The following is a 16,894-nucleotide window of genomic DNA, read 5'->3' on the forward strand; positions in this document are numbered from 1 at the left end:
GAGAGAGAGAGAGGAGGAGGAGGGAAAACCCCCTGACGCACAGAAACCTGGCAGAAATCGATTTTAACGGCAAAGCGTTTATTTTGGAGAGTAGTGCACATCAGGCACATCCTGGGAGGCAAAGGCCCAACTCACCCACCTCACCCAGCACCAGCAGCAGCAGCCTCTCCCTCCTCTAACCTCCAAAAAATCTGAAGCTAGCATTTTGATTTCTAGTATATTATACTAAGAAGAAATCTTTCTAAAAATGTTTGATGTCTGACAGAACATCTGTCTCCTGGAAGGGATTCCTCAAAGTCTTGTGATTATCAGCTATTCTCACCAAACTGCAGTTGTGCTCCTTACATGTCTGATAAGAATCACACAAAACATGCTGCTGTGTGTCCATTTGGCACCATTTGACTCCTTTTCCATTTATCTTTGATGCATCCGAACACCTGCATTCGAAACATGGAAAGATGGGTGGGATGGGAGGTGGGTTGTAACCCTATAGTTTAATAACAGTGAGGGGTTAAAAATGATGTTAAAAACCTGTTTTTTAAAATATTTTTTCAGGTTTTACCTCAGACAGAACCCTCTTAATAAGTGTGAGTCTTTTCAGAGGTAATAATGGCGAAAACAAGCTATTTAAAAACTAAAATGTATCTCATAGTATCTGAGATGCAGTTTTTAATAAAAAAGATGATTTCTGAGCTGTTTAAGTGAAGTTAAAATGACAATGAATGAAAAATATATACAAATATATCAAGGTAGTCTCCTCACCCTAAATACAGTTTGTTTAAATATATCTATTGTTGCTTTTTATTTTATTTTTTTTAAAATTTTCATCTTTATGTTTAGTTGCTTTATTGTTTTCCTGATAACAAAGAAACTCTTTCAGCCGTAGTTTCTTATGGCTGAAATGCCAGTTTAATTACACTTTTTTTATCCTCGTCTCACAGATAAGGTGTGTTTGTAGAATTACTGGCGATAACCTTTAGAAGATGTCATTCATTTGCTTCTAGAGCAATAGCAGCTATTAATATATAGATGTTCCAGGTGGTGGGGGGAGGAAACTTTGTGTTTAGCAGAGCCCTGCTGACACGTGGCTGCTGGTCGGCTCACTGTGACCAACATATTTGACAGACAGAATGTGAGTCGGTTATCTGCTCGTGAGTGATGAAGCGTTAGCTTGTGAGCAGGCTGATGATCTGATAAGAGATTGAATTAGGCCACATGGCCTCTGAGTATTTGCTCCGCTGCTGTCAGCTCACTCATATTGTTGTTCACAGTGGCAGGTGCTGTATTTAGAGATGGTTTTATATGGAGGGGGTTTATGTGGGAAATTGGGATTAGAATTATACCTGATTGCTTATTTTAGAGTTTGTCAAAGTTAATGTGATTTTTGTGATGTGTTGGTGTAAGATGTTTTTCATTTTAAAGGAAAAGCTTGACATGTTGGGAAATAGCCTCTAATGCTCAATAATTAACACGTTATATCTTGTTTAATTTGAACAAAAACAAAAAAGTAAATAAAAACATCAAATGTGGGTTTATTTGCAGATTAAACACAGTGAGTCTAAGGTGTTAATTAGTTAGTTTTAGAGGTGTTAGTAGGCAGATTTTGTTAGCTTTGAACACAGCCACGCTAGCTGTTTGTCCCTGTTTCCACTCTTTATGCTAAGCTAAGCTAATTGTCTCCTTGCTGTAGCTTCATCTTTAACGCAGACATGAGAGTGGTGTCAATCCTCTCTATCTATCTAACTCTCTGCAAGAAAGTGAACATTTCCCAAAATGTCAAACTATTCCTTTAAGTCCAGGTCTTTCCTGTGAATAGACCATCACTCAATAGTTTCTTCTTGTGCAGTTAAATTAAATGAATACCTAAAGGAGCAAACTGACTGCACCTTTCAGAGCGCTTGGTGCTGCTGGGAGACTGCACAAAGATAACTCTACTTTGTCAAAATGTTAATTCCTCATTGCCATTTCTGTGTCTAAATTTAGCCTTATATTTTTGTGCATCGCTCCGAATCTTTTTAAAGAGCTTTTTAATGTTCTGCCATCATACCTTCAGACTACAGACTGCCTGTTTTCTTGAGCGCTTCATTAAAATGCACGCTGTGTCTGTCTCTTTGTCCTCTCCAGACAGTCTTCCATGACGAGTGCAAGTTCAAGGAGAGCTTGCTCCCGAACAACTACAACGCCTACGAGTCTCTGGTTTACAGGGGCTCCTACATAGCACTCAGCAAGCATGGCCGCGTGAAGAGGGGCAACAAGGCCACCACTGCCATGACTGTAACGCACTTCCTACCCCGAATATGATGAGCAAAAACTGGCAATAACAAACTTATTTGCACATGTGGATTATTTCCCAGGTAACATAAAATACTGTATACGTACGTACAAACACAAAAGACAAAATGGACTGTAAAAGAAAGAAATACCACTATATCTGATAGTATTTATTCAAACTTTATATGTATATTTCGGTAGCTTACTTTGTATTAGAAATGATGCCATTCTTTGCTGCTTTTATGATTTTCATCATTTTGTGATATGACGGGGATGAGAGGTGTCATTTATCCCCTCAGTTTCTATGGGTGCTTGCTGGAATTGGTTGAGTCCTTGTCCCGTCAGTGGATGACAGTTCATCCTTTTTGGAAATGAAATGGATACGTTATTACCTCAAAGCACCATATCCTGGGAAGAAGAAGAGGAAGAAGAAAAAGAGAAGATGTGTGCATGAAATTTCTACAGAGAAGAATGCCTGTTTACTTCAAATGTTTTTGTTGTCATCCATCGAGGACTCGGACGTTTCCCATCCTCCATGTTCGATTGTCCCTGTCGCTGTCAGGGCAACTAGAGCACTTGCAAACATGGCGGTGGTTTTTCTTGCTTCGTCATGAGGTGGCGGTGCCTTGAATTCCTACTTGCAGCCCCCTTACCCCTAGCATGCGAGAAACGTGGTGCTCAAGTCAGAAATAGGAATGAAACGCAAGTCATCACTCCCTCAGACACCACCGGGGGGCTTTAGCTCAATTCCTAGAGGGCCAGAGGTTCCTCCACTTTATTTTCTTTCCATAATTAGATCAATTAAGTAATTGAGACTCTATGCTGCACAGGACCCAGTGGAGCCTCTTGTTAATATGGAAAGCTAGATTTAGAGTCAGCACTCACCCCCCCACCCCATCATGTCCAAGGGAGCTTTGACAATCCCAGGTTTTACTTTCACAAATTTTGTAGCCGGATCATGAGGCCAGACTGAGTGTATGAGTGTGTGCTATATGTGTGGACATGCATTTATTTTAAGGATGTATGTAGAACTGCTCTGTTTGAGAGCTGCTTCATTTGAAAGGTTTTTTTTTCTTCCTCATTGTGGGAGGCCAAGGACGGCGTCTGTGTAACAGAATATCATAGACCTGACACTATGAAGCAAAATGTCCTCCATTTCTGTCTGCTGTATATTTCACTCCACTTCAGACTGAGTTGGTGCAATCTGTTGCAGCTTCTCTGTGGTCTTGGTACTTTGTTGTTGATGACTCAAACTAATTTATTCGATTTTGTTTTTTGGAAAATTTTGAGTTTGTAGTAAAAGTGGCGATGGGAGCTGTTTGACTTTCACACTGGTTTTGATGATGTTTGGCACTTAAAGTATCGCGTTTATGCAGAGATGGGTCACTGAGGTCACTGTAAATCTGATGGTCTGCTGCATTAATATAAAATACTCCGGGTGGGTTTAGAGAGAACTGGAAATGGAATACTTCAGGTAACTCAGTCGGTCTGACATTTAGAAGGTGTGGATTGCGCTTAATCATCCCGGATTTTGAAGCTATGTATGCATTATTCAGCTCGCTCAGTCACAGTGTGGCTTCTTGTGAGAAAAGAACTATGAGCAATGTTTCATAAAACAGTGAACCAAAGGGGTTGTAATAATAACGATGTTCATTCAGGCTTTGTGCGTGCAGCATACCGTACTTGAATTCAACAACTCCTCGCGCTCCTCTTACAGATAGTTTTCCATTGTGGAGACGAGGGGTGGGGGTGGGGGGGGACAAAGGATAAGCAAAGTTGAAGATAGCAATGATGTACAGAGGACTTATATGGGACTCTGCATGAGGCACTGGTTGTTTGTTTAACTTGGCGAGGATGTGGATAATGTGGGGTAAAATACCTAAGCATGAGACTAGTGGGCCCCTCGTCGGTTGGTGTCAGACTGGACGGTCAATGCAGGGCCCTGGGATTCCTGTCCCGCTCATCTGAGCCATTTTTGTACCAAGGTCGAAGATGTGGGCTTTCTGTACTTTGCATTACTGATGTAGGCGTGTTTTTCTGCTCCATCTCAATGGCTTCTACCTTGTTGTTTTACGGAGCTCTGCACCTGTTTGGCTATTTCTTCATCAAGACAAAAGTGGCTGTCTTGTGATGTGCAATGAAATTCTTGTACTATTCAATGTTTAAATTAGGTGCAACTGAGCTCAATTTCTGAGTCTTTGATTTTAAATTAAGTTATTATACTTGACCTGCAATACTCTGTAAGTAGCAAACCACCAGTCAGGCCAGTTAGAAAAGTAGCAAGGCTCTTATATATATATATGTATGTGTTATCATATTTTACCTCATGCCTGTTTTAACATTACTGTAACACACTGACGAAATGTCTGCGAGCGAAGGTTTGCGTGCCCTTTAAGCTCCAGCTTATGTGTAGTAGCAGAGACTAATGTGCAGTGTCTGTTCAGAATGAATGTGTCTTAGCGTGTGTGTGTGTGTGTGTGCATGTGTGCATGCGTCCAACTGAGCGCGCTCCTGTCATGTTCTGTTTCTGCCAAAGCGACAGTAGAGATGGTATCAGATCAATTTACCTTGAGTCAGGAATAACAGGGCATTGTCTGACTGTGCAAGCTGATGTACTGTACTCTCCTCGCGGGGGAGGATAAAGACAAGAGGAACAGAGAAAGGCAACACGGAGGATAGTGAGGGGATGTCTGTGAGATGAAAGCACTGACTGCTGTTTGAGGTGGTAGCTATGTAGCAAAAGGCCACTTAAAAAGAATCTAATGCTTCCAGGAAAAGGGACACTTGAGTTAAACAGGTTGTCTGATGGACTGAATACTGTGATCCAAGAGAGCAACTTGACACTCCCAGGATGTCATGTTTAATGTTTTTGAATACTGACACCATTGATAATTGTGTTTGGGGGGGGGGGATTTGCCTTGAGCATCGTACTACTCATTCAGCCTATATCACGTAACTGTGATCAGAACATGATCACTCGTAGCTTTGTCGGGACTGATTTTGTGGCAGCGAGAAGTTGGTTGGAGAGGTGTTTTGGCTAATTTGTCAAAATATATAAAGAGGTGCACATTTTTGTTTTATGGAGTGCAATTTACTGAGCAGGGGTAGATGTTGTTTTCATTTGCTAGGTTTTCATCAAAACAAGCTTACATGCAAGATCTAAAGTACTTGTTTTTGATGTCAACGTTGTGTTAATTACTGTACGTCATTTCTGATTTATTATGTCATGTTTTTTCGGAGGACAGTCAGCCCAACAAGCGATGAGTTGAATGGCAGAATGGGAATAGTAAGGGACACCTGATGAGTTGATATTGTTTACACCTAATGCAACTTGGTGTCAGATTTTCAAAGCTAGCGGATTGAAAGAGTAAAGGAAAAATAAGTTCTACAACTTTTGCATGATAGTAACCGAGAGAAGGTAGTTAATGGTAAGAAGCATATCACCTTTCAACATTAACTTTTACTTCTGAATTTTCCTTTATTATGCATATGGAGTCCTGACTGGACAAGGTACGCGTTAACCCCATTTGATTAAGGATCCAGTGTCTGGATCTTTGCCATTGTGCTTATCATACCTGTTCAGCTGGTTTTAAAATGTGTTGGTTCACAGGGAACTGAGGTCTGTGGAGGGATCTGGGATCAGACTTGTGTGTGTGCGTGTGAGTGCGTGTGTGTCCCTGTGTGCCGGCAGCCTTTGTGTTTCTCTCTCAGTTTTCTATTCCTGCACTGAGGGGAGAGTGCTTCCTCTGAGTCCCCCTCCTCTTTTTTAACATATACCTCACCTTCTGCCTTAGTTCCGATTATTGAAATGATTGTAAATTAGTTTGAAACAACAGACTTCTCCAATCATTTGTTTCTGAAAAATATGATGATGAGTAAGTAAAATACTATATTACAAATGGTTTTCCTTTTATTTTTGTACGTATGTGCTGTGCACAGCAGTCAACTGTATTCCTGAGATGATAATAAAAAGACATTTTGTAAAAGCTGTTGTGATCGAATGCTTTAAAGGTGCATGTTTGCCTTCCCTGAATGACACAGATTATTATAGGAACTGGGGAAGAAACTGAGCGCCAGTGAAAACGTTAAACCTCAAGCCGAAGTCGTGGTCAATGAGTTAGCAAGAGTCAGTATGTGGCACCCTCTTCTGGTGAGCGTGACAACATGTAGGAGGGCAACATTTGGACAGATGTGAAAGTAAATGTAAATGAAAGTGAACTGAAACTGAAACAGAAATGAGTGCAAATTGCAGTAATGCTATATTCTGCACGGGTTCTATCCTTAATGCATTGCTTATTATTTCCAAGTAAGTTCACTGGAGATAACTTTATAATTTGGCTCTACAAGGTGGGTGAAATAAAGACAATTGTTACACTTCTGATTGAATTCATCTTAATAAAAATGATGCATCACATATAGTCTTTCAGTCAGTGCACAACAGGTCAGCTGAATGGACAATGTCAAACTTATCTACAAGCAAGCAAGCAAACAAACATGTGAAGGATAGTTTTCAACAATAAATAAATGAACATTGACTTTTTTTTTTTTACTCTTTCAAAGAAATTCCACTGAAAATAAATTGCTTTTCCAACTCAACACAGCAAACATTTGTCTTTATTTCACCTATTATCATACTAGTTCTTTCCAGGAAAGTTTCAAGAATTGATTAGGATTAACAGACCTGTAAAATAAAGTGGTACCTATATTGCTATTGCTCTTTATTGTCCTCATAAACAAGCAAAATATTGCCACTGCCTGCTTTTCTAAAGTTTTTAAAAACTTACTGAAGGAATTGTGAGGTCAAGAGCTCAGGGGACTTTTTTTTCTCCACGTTTTCTATAATGAGGTAAAAATATGACAACCACCAAAAATGAGGCAGCAAAGCTTTCTAGCAAGAGAAATGCACACAGGAAGTGGGCAGCGGGGGAAGTGTGTACAGTTAGTTAATAATAGTTAATAAGCAATGTATGAATCATTCTCTTCAGTCAACATACTGTGACACAACAGAATTACTCATTTAGCATCAGCAATGCATACCTAAGCTTGAAAGGTATAAATGAGTGATTTTGTCCTGTGGTTATTATCAAGGTTGATACTACAGGTTTTAATTAGTTAGTAAATCTAACAATTTATGAACATACCCATAACCAAGATGTTTTTTTGCACCTAAAACTAACCAAAACAGAGGTGTAATATCATAAAACTACTGTAGGCAGACTGTCCAAGTTGAATCTCTGTCTCCATCACCCGTATACATCATCTGCTGTCTCTAATGTCTTACAGTTACAGTCCAATAATATTTGTGTTTGAGTTGTTTCAGGCTTGAACAAAGCGTAGAGTAAATTATGCTTCAATCTATAGTCATTTAGAGTGATAAAACTACGCTATCTTATGTAGAGAAAAGGTTTTACCAGTGAGAGCTGCAGGAATTCCACCTCGGCAACCCCTAACCACAGTAAAAGCAGGTAAGCTCTGAGTCTTTTTGGTAAATGAGTTAGCCAGTTTATTGACCCTGTGTTTAAATAGACCTGTTGGACTTTCTCCTCCTCCAGTAGCTTCCCTTACACCAACCTGAACGGTCACGCTGTTAGGGTAAAGAGAGCACGGCACCCTCATTGATCATGCAACCGGCTTTCTTCTCACTCATCCTGATTGCCATACATGTGCCCGTACCGGTGGATTGTACAATGAGGCTCCGGGGCCAAGAGCACCATCATCAGAGCAGCTTCAACACGGGAGAAGACGCAGATGCATCCGCCGGTATGGGACGTTTCCACTTGGAGCAGAGTGGATCAGTGAGAAAGGGCATTCACAGACACTTTCTAGGTAAGTTGGCCTATATCCATGAAAACATTTATTTTTATGACAAATTAGTTCATTCATTTCAGAAAATAAAAGCCTTTTTAAACACTAAATGCAACAATTTCTTTGTCCAGCTAGGTTTATTTTATTTCTCAGAGGGCAACAGCATGCATTACATTTATGTCCTAAAATGTAAAAAATACAAAACAACACAAAATGTATTTGTGCATAATAAGTAAAGCTTGGAAGAACATTCTGCATGGCATAGTTCTAGATAAACTTGCATAATACATCATTTTAGGTGTCTGAACCCTATTTTGCATGTCATCTATACAAACAAACAAGATTTTTGGCAGCCAGCAGTGTTCAACATGTTTCTAAGACTTTTCTAAATATACAGTACATGAATTTATGTTACAATATGATTTTTCTTTCATTAATAACTGATGATGGTATGTTTCAATCTGTTTTCTTGCAGTTCTTTTGCCAGTAAGAACAGATACAAGCAACTTTGTGTCAATATTTGATTTGAGAAGAAGACGGTTCCTCTGTATGGACGTAAAGGGAGAGCTGTACAACTCTGTGAGTTCTTATTAGATGCATTTCATTTGAGTGAAGTCAGGAAATGATTGTAGGGAAAACAGTTAGATTAAAGATTTTGTATTTGTCTGCTTTTTCCTCCCGAACAGAAGCAGAAGGACAGAGAAGACTGTCTCTTCCAGCGCATTTGGTTAGATCTGGAGGACCACCACGACGTGTTGTACTCTATGAGCGGGGGCCAGCTGCTCAAACTGAAGGGAGCCGAGCTGCGAGATGCTCACCAGGAGCCACCTGAACCCTCCTCAACCCTGGTGGAAAGGTTCCTGGGCCCCTTGGTAAAGAGACACAGGAGGAGTGAGGTGGTGAACCCCTCTGATCCATTAAGATCAGAGTCACATCCCTCACATTCTGCCAAGGATCACAAGGATGCGGATCACGGGCAGCCAGAACAAGACCAAGCCGGCGCTGTATCCAAAGAGACCATCACCTCATGTGACGACCCCCTGCGGGTCTTACAGCCCAACGGGCCCGTCAGTCCTCTCAAGACTAATATTGCAGACAGGGTACAACAAGACTAAAGATACTGAACTTGGGTTTAATAATTGGAGAGTCAAGAGTGGCTGCAAGTCTTTAAGTTTGTTTTTCAAACTCACTTTATGTTTGACTGCATAGTGGGAGTAGATACTGTACTTATAGACACCTTGTCCTGCATTGGTGGACTGCAGCGTCAGTGAGAGCCACAGAATGAGCCACAAAGGGCTGGTAGAGTCAAACTGACACAGGAGGGTATTTCTTTTTTTTGTTTTAGGCCAACTTCTGAGAAAAGAGATAACATTTTATAAAATCCTTTTTTCTGAGTTTGTTTTTATGGAACTATTATACTCGCTCATGTACTCATAAACCGTGTTACATCACAGCGGCTTGTACAGATCTTCTGTTTGAACAGCCGACGAGGGATGACTTTGGCAACATTCGCCATGCGCCCTGCTGTCCTTTAACCTCTTTTGTCAGTTAAATTTTAAACCTTGAACCAGATGTGGCAATGTTTGTGTTGCATATGTAAAAATGTGTAATCTGTTAGTAATTATGAATATTTATGCATAGATTTGTTGATACAGTAATGCGTCATAACAGGAGTTAAACAGAAATCGACTTTTGTTACTGAAAACTATCATCTGTACATAAGCAGGATCAAATTATATCAGGTGCTGGACACCAATAGTCACAGCAATGAAAAGGTATTTATTGAAATGTGTTAAATGACTTCCTTCCTAACCTACTGTTTTATTATTTATATACTTCATGTTATTTCGGATGTGGATGAATAAATTGTGTTGATTGTCTGTTTGTATTGTAGCTCCATAAAGAGTCCATAAAGGGTGCAAAGTAAGAATTCACAGAAATGTTCTTCATGAGAGGACAGTGTGACACAGATTAATAGGAACTGCACCTATTAGTCCAACAACAGCTTCCTGCAGGACTCTCTCTTTAGCCATTGCTTCCATGATCATTTATTTATCTACAGAGCATCAATAAAACCTTTCTAGAAAGTTGCTGCATTCTGAAATAAAGTAAGCACCGGAAGTGAATGTGTATCTTGTGTCCTTTCTTCTCCTCTTATGTTCACATTATTACTGGGGTCAGGTTATGGTGATTACAATGTATCATGAAGTATCTGAGTCACTTAATACAGTGGTTCCCAACCTAGGGGTCAGGACCCCCACTAGGGGTCACCTAAGTTCATTGGGGGTCACAAGGTCTTTTTGATTTTAAAACATGCTAATAAAACTTATATCTCAGCATTTTAATCACTTAAAGTTTTGAATATAATATGAAATATAAAGTATGTCACCTAAGCAGGGGTCGTCAGTTCACTAAAGGATAGAAAAGGAGTCCCTTAAGGAAAAAACGGTTGGGAACCACTGACTTAATATTTACATTTAAAGTGCTTCTGACCATTAACATCATAACAACTGCACAAAACCTACGGAACGGGACTGAATTTCTTTATTTGAACAGGGATAATGGACAAAGAACATTAACCTTGTATAAAACAAGGAGAGATGTAATGTACCAGGTACTAAAAACAACATCTTTTGCCTACCAACCATTTGAAAGGCCACAAAAATCACATGGTTATTATGCACACAGCCAATTGGTTATGTAATGGCAAATATTAGACCTGGACAAACAATTCCCAACTGAGGTAATGCATATCAAACAACCATGTAAATGAAGGAGCATGCAAGCTGTTATAAAAACATTCTAGGGCCTTTATATGTAAAATCGAAGCTATATATCACGTGGAGGTGAACAGATGAGACCCTGCGTGGACTAAATGTGGGTTTTATTTAAGGAGTTTAACAGAAAAATATATCTTTTATTGTTTTTGGCAAGTTTCCACACATAGCACTATGATACAGAAACAGGTAACAGCTATATTATCTTATTCAAGAAATATACTAAACTGCACAAGTCTGACAGCATTCCTCCGTTATAATATTTAAAAAAAATTTTTTTAATACAATCCAGTTATTCTCTTGATTGTGTTATAGAAGTAGTAATGTTTATCTACTATAAATATTTTAGTTTTACACTCAGAGTGGAGTGATAAGCAGAGAAACCGTGCATACATGCTACAGTACAACATGTGGCATGCAATGCCTTTGTCCTTGTTGACCGAAGTGTTAATTCACAACAATGAAAAAGTCACTGATTTCCAAAAAGTCAACACTGTCGCAGTTCTGCTCTGTATTCATACGTAAAATCTATGAAGTTCCGGAGAGTAAAAATAGAAACACACACTCATTAGAGCACAAAGCTGCCCACATTTACAGTAATGAACAGCCAGACAGTAACAAAGTGATGATGACATTCCCCTGCAACACAAACTGTCAATCTGACTTTAAACGAAGGCACTCAACTCATGAAACAGTACTTAAATACTTAATATTACACATATCTTAAAGGTCGCAGTATAAATGAATGGGGATACATTATATGTATTGTTTAATCCATATTTTGGTGTAAACTGAATTAATTTAAGCATTTTATAATGGTTTTTTAGACACTGCCACTGGTAAATTAAATTAAATACTTGAATTAGGTTATTTGATCATTTCATTGTCAGAACATGCTTATACTAAACAACTAGGTTAAACTTTGTTCATTCATCAATTTCCGTATTAACAATACTGAGGTTACGAGGCACCAAATAAAAATAAATACAGAACCTAAATACAGAAAATTATTTAAATTGTAAACAGTGTTCAGTCGCTGGAGCTTTTTCACATTTCCTTTCCTTTCTCTTTTAGTTATCTTCTATACATTCCTTAAAAATCTGCGTTCATCCAGCTCCTAGTTAACATGGTCCCCTCTGTGGGCGAACACACAGCGGATCTCTGACAATTTGAACCTGCCGTCCTCTTTTCTAATGGTTAGTACAAACCGACACAGACCTGTGTTGGGACTTAAAGAGAACATATGTGCTTTATCAGAACTCGGAGCCAAGGAGCAATCTAACTCTTCCACAAAGTAGCGGACTGCCACGCATATGTAGGCCCCGTGGGTGACAACCAAAGCATGGACGGGGAAGCCCCTGACGCCATCGTCAGCCTTTCCCTCCGGAGGAGATGTTTCTTGGGGAGCAGATAGGGAGGTTTCATCCTCCCCTCTGTTGTGCCAGTGTTCGGCCCCAATTTTCTGAAGCATTTTCTCCAAAAACTCTTTGGCCCGTTCCTTCACCTGAACAGAGCAAAAACCTGTTATAAACTGCGTCATGGCTTCTTTCTTTCTCCACTAACAGTCATGGAAGTGTGACTACATGCAGCTGTAAGGGATCAAAGTTAAAAGTTGTTTTATTCAAAACAACGTGGTCACAACTGTTCTTCCACAGGTGCCAACTCCAGTTTCATCCTGACACGACAACCTGTAACTCGCTGAGAAAAGCTGGGAGGGAGGCCTCTAGCTCTAGACACTGATTGGGGCGCTCGCTGCTTACGTCAAATCTATATTTGTATTTCTGCATCATCATCATGATGTGCTGGTCACGTACTGGGTTGGACCAGAGTTAACGTCCAAGCCAAGATCTAATAGATGAAGCCTGACGAGGTCCCTTTGAAATAGAACATCCTTCTTTCCGACGCCCCCACCCTCCCCCCCAACCCCACAGACACACACACTGTCCTCCCACACAGCCTCTAACTCAAATAACACAAAGCTAAGTGACTTTTTAATCGAGGGCAGTGACGAACACTCTGCAGTTGTCTGACAGTGGAAGGGCACGTACTTTGATCCTCCTGAAGTGCTCAGGTAGATACAAAAGAAATACAATCATGTGGATGCAAAGAGGCCCCGACACTGCAGGATACATCCATGCAGAGAAAGGGACTGATTTGGGAGATGAGGGTTTTCTGCCACCTAGTGGTTTTATGTGTATATTGTATCAGGGCATTAAGGTCAGATGCATATCCGGAGTTTGGCAATGCAGAAGTTTTGGTTTTATGTGTCAATGTTTAGGAATGAGAGATTAAAATTACATTTGACAACCAGCAACATGCATTTCCAGAAACAGATCCTTGTCAAATTAGTCTTTTGTACCTCATTGTTATTATTTATTATCATTTGATATTAATTTAATCACTCTGTATTTGTTTACTGTTTTCTATTTGATTCAGTGTTAGAAGACAATAAAATATGGTAACTGCAAAGGGCAACATGTTGATGCAAAGACGCTGTACTTTTAATTCAGTGTACTTTCCAGTGTGGGATTATTAATGTTAGCAGTCAATATTAATGTAAATAAGGAAGTCAATAAATGTTTTACATCTAGCACAGTATGTTCAGTACTGTGTTCAGAGGATGGCACTTCTTATTCCAAGCAATTTTGTGACAATGTCACAACTAACTATGAGCTTCCAAGAGGCGAAAGGAGAGCAAAGAGAGAGACAAACAAATATAAATGGTAAAAGACCCAGAAGGACAGAAAGAAGAATAAGTAATACCCACATGAACAATAAAATAACAGAAAAACAGACACTGATCCCTTCTACAACAAACCCCACCTCACCTGGTCCTGAGTCTCTCCGTTTGGAGGGGTGAAGCCTGGAAACGACTGACCGGCTGCTTTGGCCATCTCTTTTAAGTCCTGCACTCGCCCCCCCTCTGCTATCCCAAAGCTCTGAAAAATAACAAGTCAGTGACTGGATGACTCAAGTTTATTCATTAATAAATAAATATATCTTAAATGTTTTATTGAGATAATGATTTTGCTATGAAGTTGTAAAATCACACAAACCAAACGCTACTCACTTTCTCTTTAAGTAAAGGGTCAGACACCATCTGTAGGCCCGAACAACTGCTGTTGTGTTTCATTATTGCTTCAGCGGTCTGGAAGAAATAACACACACTCATCACGTACTGACACACTGTAACATACCGCCATTGTGAAAATAAAACATAAAAAGTGTGGACTAATGCAGAGGTTTTCCAAACTTTTCCATGCCTAGGCCCCGTAAACAGCAGTAGCTTATGGCCGGGGTCACCCTTTTCCAAGATATTGGGCAAAAATATAGAATATGTTTCCTTTCTTTTATAAATGCAAAAATTATTACATTTGTGTAAATAATAGTAAAATCTTTGCATTAGATTCCAAAACCTGTCCATTTCTGTGAGTTAGCCACACACTGATTACAGTTTATGTGATGAATTATGGTTTGACTGGCAAGTAATTAGAACAATGGGCATGGCAAATAAGATTTATATTGTAATATATTATTTTAAATTAGATTTAGATATTAATTTAATAGTAATTCCATTTTCCCTCATCTTCCCGCCCCCCTGGCTGCCCACACTGGACTAGTGTTTACAGTCTAATGTACTGTATACAGTGTAGTGTATTTCTACTGCATCCAACCATGCAGTAAGATATCCCACACTGTCTTGATTGATTTTTCATCTTAAGATTCATTCATGCGCCCACTCCTGAAGTCAAGCGTGGTACCTGCTGGGCCCGCAGCATATCACTGACAAACACGTTGCTGAACTTGACATCTTTCAGGTAACGGCCCGCAGCCTCGGCCTGCTGCAGCCCGATCTCAGACAAGGGTGAATCTATAGCCTGGCCTGTGTGGAAGGGACAGTGGAAGTATGAAAGTAAGACACAGAGGAAAGCATGAGAGAGAGAGAGAGAGAGAGAGAGAAACAGAGTGTAATCGATCATACTGTTTACCTTGTAGCAGGCCTTGTTTATTGTACGGAGTTTCCCCACTGCAGAAAATAAAGTACAGCAGATGTTATTATTAACACAAGAGCCTACTGTTCAATACGTTATTGTCTGATCATTCCTTTGGCAGTGTCAGCTAGGGTTGCAGCTAATGATTATTTTCTTCATCAATGAATCTACCAATTACTTTTTGATTTGATTAACTGAATGATTAGTCTATAAAATATCAGAGGATAGTGAAAATGCCTTTCACAATTTCCCAGAGCTAACTCTCAGTCTCAAGTCTTCAAATGGCTTCTTTCATCTGACCAAAAGATATTTCATTTACAATTACATAACAAAAAGAAAAGAAGCTGGAACCAGATTTTGTCTGGAAACTGACTTAATAAATTAATAAAATATCGAAACGATTGCTGAATTTTGCTCATTTTTACCTGTAATGTATTAGATTCTGGTTTTATTTTTATAAATTCTTTTGACACTAAGTAAATAAATGGTTCTACCTGTGACCCACAAACAATCTATGATTTCACATTTATTTAATATGGATTGCATCTGTTCATATTAACAAATTATTATCATATCAAAACAAATTTCTGGACCATATTATTCCAATTTGGTTTTCTAGATTTAGTTTAAGGGGGGACTTAGTCATTAATTGACTTATTCTGACCTCTGGTGGTCCTGAGGAGTTACTGCAGTCTCTACAAAGACTGAACCAGTCTTGAGTGTACAGAGTACCCATTAGGTGGACTGGGACAGCTGAGCAGGGGTCGTGTATCCTTATGAAACTGTCCTTGTTCACAGTCAGCTACGGCGTTCCAGGAACTGTCCTGTGTGTATTGACATTATTACAAAATGTGACTATGTAATAGAGGCTGACACTGCCAAGGTCTGTTTGTACCTGACAGTAAGTGACACCACACATATAGAAACATAGATCCCTCATTGGCTGCTGCTGTGTGCACAAAAAATTTACTTCTAACCAACCACAACTTCCACTGGGACATGCAGGCTATGATCTATGAACAGGCAACACCAAGTGTAAATGATTCAGAATTTTAGCTTTTGTTTCTCTAAAAATGTAGATTTCTGTATCTATTATATTGTTGCAAAGCCACCTGGTTTCCTGTTTTTGTGACATTTTTGTGAAGTTTGTCTGCAGGAAAACAAATAAATCAACACAGGTGAATTATTTTCCTCACTATTTCATGTGTTGACACTTTATTTACCACCTCACACACACTAGTACACATTGCATTGTTTTCATTCTGTTTTTTGGTTAAAAGTGACTTTTTGTGTTAATCATCGTCTGTTTTCGCTGTTTTTTTTGTGGCATACAGCTGATTAGATCCGCCCACAGTGACTGAAATAACACCAACCAGTAACTAGTATCAGCTTTAATTTCTCACGTTTATAAAAAACCAAATTTCATGAATATCTGTTCAGAATTAAGCGAATGACAGCGGAGTTTGTAGTGAAGTCTGCATCCCTCTGCAGTGACCTCTCCAATATGGGACCGCGCAGGCGCACATCGAGAACGCGGTTAACACCTGTTAGAGTTAGAGCACCGACAGCTGCACACTTAACTGGTTACTTCTTAAATATTAACAGGCTTAACGAAGAAGCTGAACATTGATATCATTTCCCACACATATATCGATTATCCACACACAGGAATATATCAATATATTATTAAAACCAGCAAATAGTGAGCTCCATGGAGAGGTTTAAGTGTCGCTTTGTATGGGAGCAACAAGCAGCTCAACATAAAGGCGTTTATCATAAATATTAAATGTCAACTGCACTTACTGTCGAACAATGGTTAGCCCAAATCTTAACGCTTTCATGCTCTGAGAGTTAACGACGGAGACACTCCGCATTAACTGTGGTAGGTAGTTTCAAAACTGCCCTCAAGACAACTAACGTGACAGTCCTCCTGCGTCTTGAGAGAGGAACTGCAGTTGGGCCGAGAATGTGGACCACTCCGGTCAACATTGTCGGTCGGAACATGTTACCATAACAACTGGCCAGATTTATATGTATTATTATTATTAT

The 16,894-nt window shown here is 39.5% G+C and overlaps 3 protein-coding genes across 3 annotated transcripts; 2 read left to right on the forward strand and 1 right to left on the reverse strand.

The window, feature by feature from the left end:
- Positions 1-2,123: 2,123 nt before the first annotated feature.
- Positions 2,124-6,257, forward strand: fgf6a (fibroblast growth factor 6a; the record flags this gene model as incomplete). Its single annotated transcript, XM_035664594.1, is given in 1 exon segment — positions 2,124-6,257. A coding segment is annotated over 1 exon segment (178 nt), but the record flags the coding sequence as incomplete, so codon positions are not given.
- A 1,233-nt stretch (positions 6,258-7,490) lies between these two features.
- On the forward strand, positions 7,491-10,202 carry LOC118330675 (fibroblast growth factor 23). Its single transcript, XM_035665321.1, has 3 exons — positions 7,491-8,097; positions 8,552-8,655; positions 8,763-10,202. Exons 1-3 carry the CDS (start codon positions 7,893-7,895, stop codon positions 9,189-9,191), a joined length of 738 nt encoding a protein of 245 aa, XP_035521214.1. The 5' UTR covers positions 7,491-7,892; the 3' UTR covers positions 9,192-10,202.
- A 400-nt stretch (positions 10,203-10,602) lies between these two features.
- tigara (TP53 induced glycolysis regulatory phosphatase a) lies at positions 10,603-16,790 on the reverse strand. The gene is made up of 6 exons (XM_035665320.1): positions 16,649-16,790; positions 14,843-14,880; positions 14,615-14,736; positions 13,924-14,001; positions 13,682-13,792; positions 10,603-12,357 (listed from the first exon to the last, which is right to left on the reverse strand). Exons 1-6 carry the CDS (start codon positions 16,717-16,719, stop codon positions 11,971-11,973), a joined length of 807 nt encoding a protein of 268 aa, XP_035521213.1. The 5' UTR covers positions 16,720-16,790; the 3' UTR covers positions 10,603-11,970.
- Between the last annotated feature and the right edge of the window lie 104 nt (positions 16,791-16,894).

Source organism: Morone saxatilis, unplaced genomic scaffold (assembly GCF_004916995.1).
Source record: "Morone saxatilis isolate NCDOM2014 unplaced genomic scaffold, NCSU_SB_2.0 Contig2, whole genome shotgun sequence".
NCBI lineage: Eukaryota > Metazoa > Chordata > Actinopteri > Moronidae > Morone > Morone saxatilis.

Excerpts from the sequence above, each read along its gene's own strand:
- tigara (XM_035665320.1), bottom strand. The coding sequence starts at position 16,719 with ATGCGGAGTGTCTCCGTCGTTAACTCTCAGAGCATGAAAGCGTTAAGA. Across the intron at positions 14,737-14,842 it reads TAAACAAGGCCTGCTACAAG|GCCAGGCTATAGATTCACCC; the intron begins GTAAACAGTATG and ends CCTTCCACACAG. Across the intron at positions 12,358-13,681 it reads ACGGAGAGACTCAGGACCAG|GTGAAGGAACGGGCCAAAGA; the intron begins GTGAGGTGGGGT and ends TGCTCTGTTCAG.
- LOC118330675 (XM_035665321.1), top strand. The coding sequence starts at position 7,893 with ATGCAACCGGCTTTCTTCTCACTCATCCTGATTGCCATACATGTGCCC. Across the intron at positions 8,098-8,551 it reads CATTCACAGACACTTTCTAG|TTCTTTTGCCAGTAAGAACA; the intron begins GTAAGTTGGCCT and ends GTTTTCTTGCAG. Across the intron at positions 8,656-8,762 it reads AGGGAGAGCTGTACAACTCT|AAGCAGAAGGACAGAGAAGA; the intron begins GTGAGTTCTTAT and ends CCTCCCGAACAG.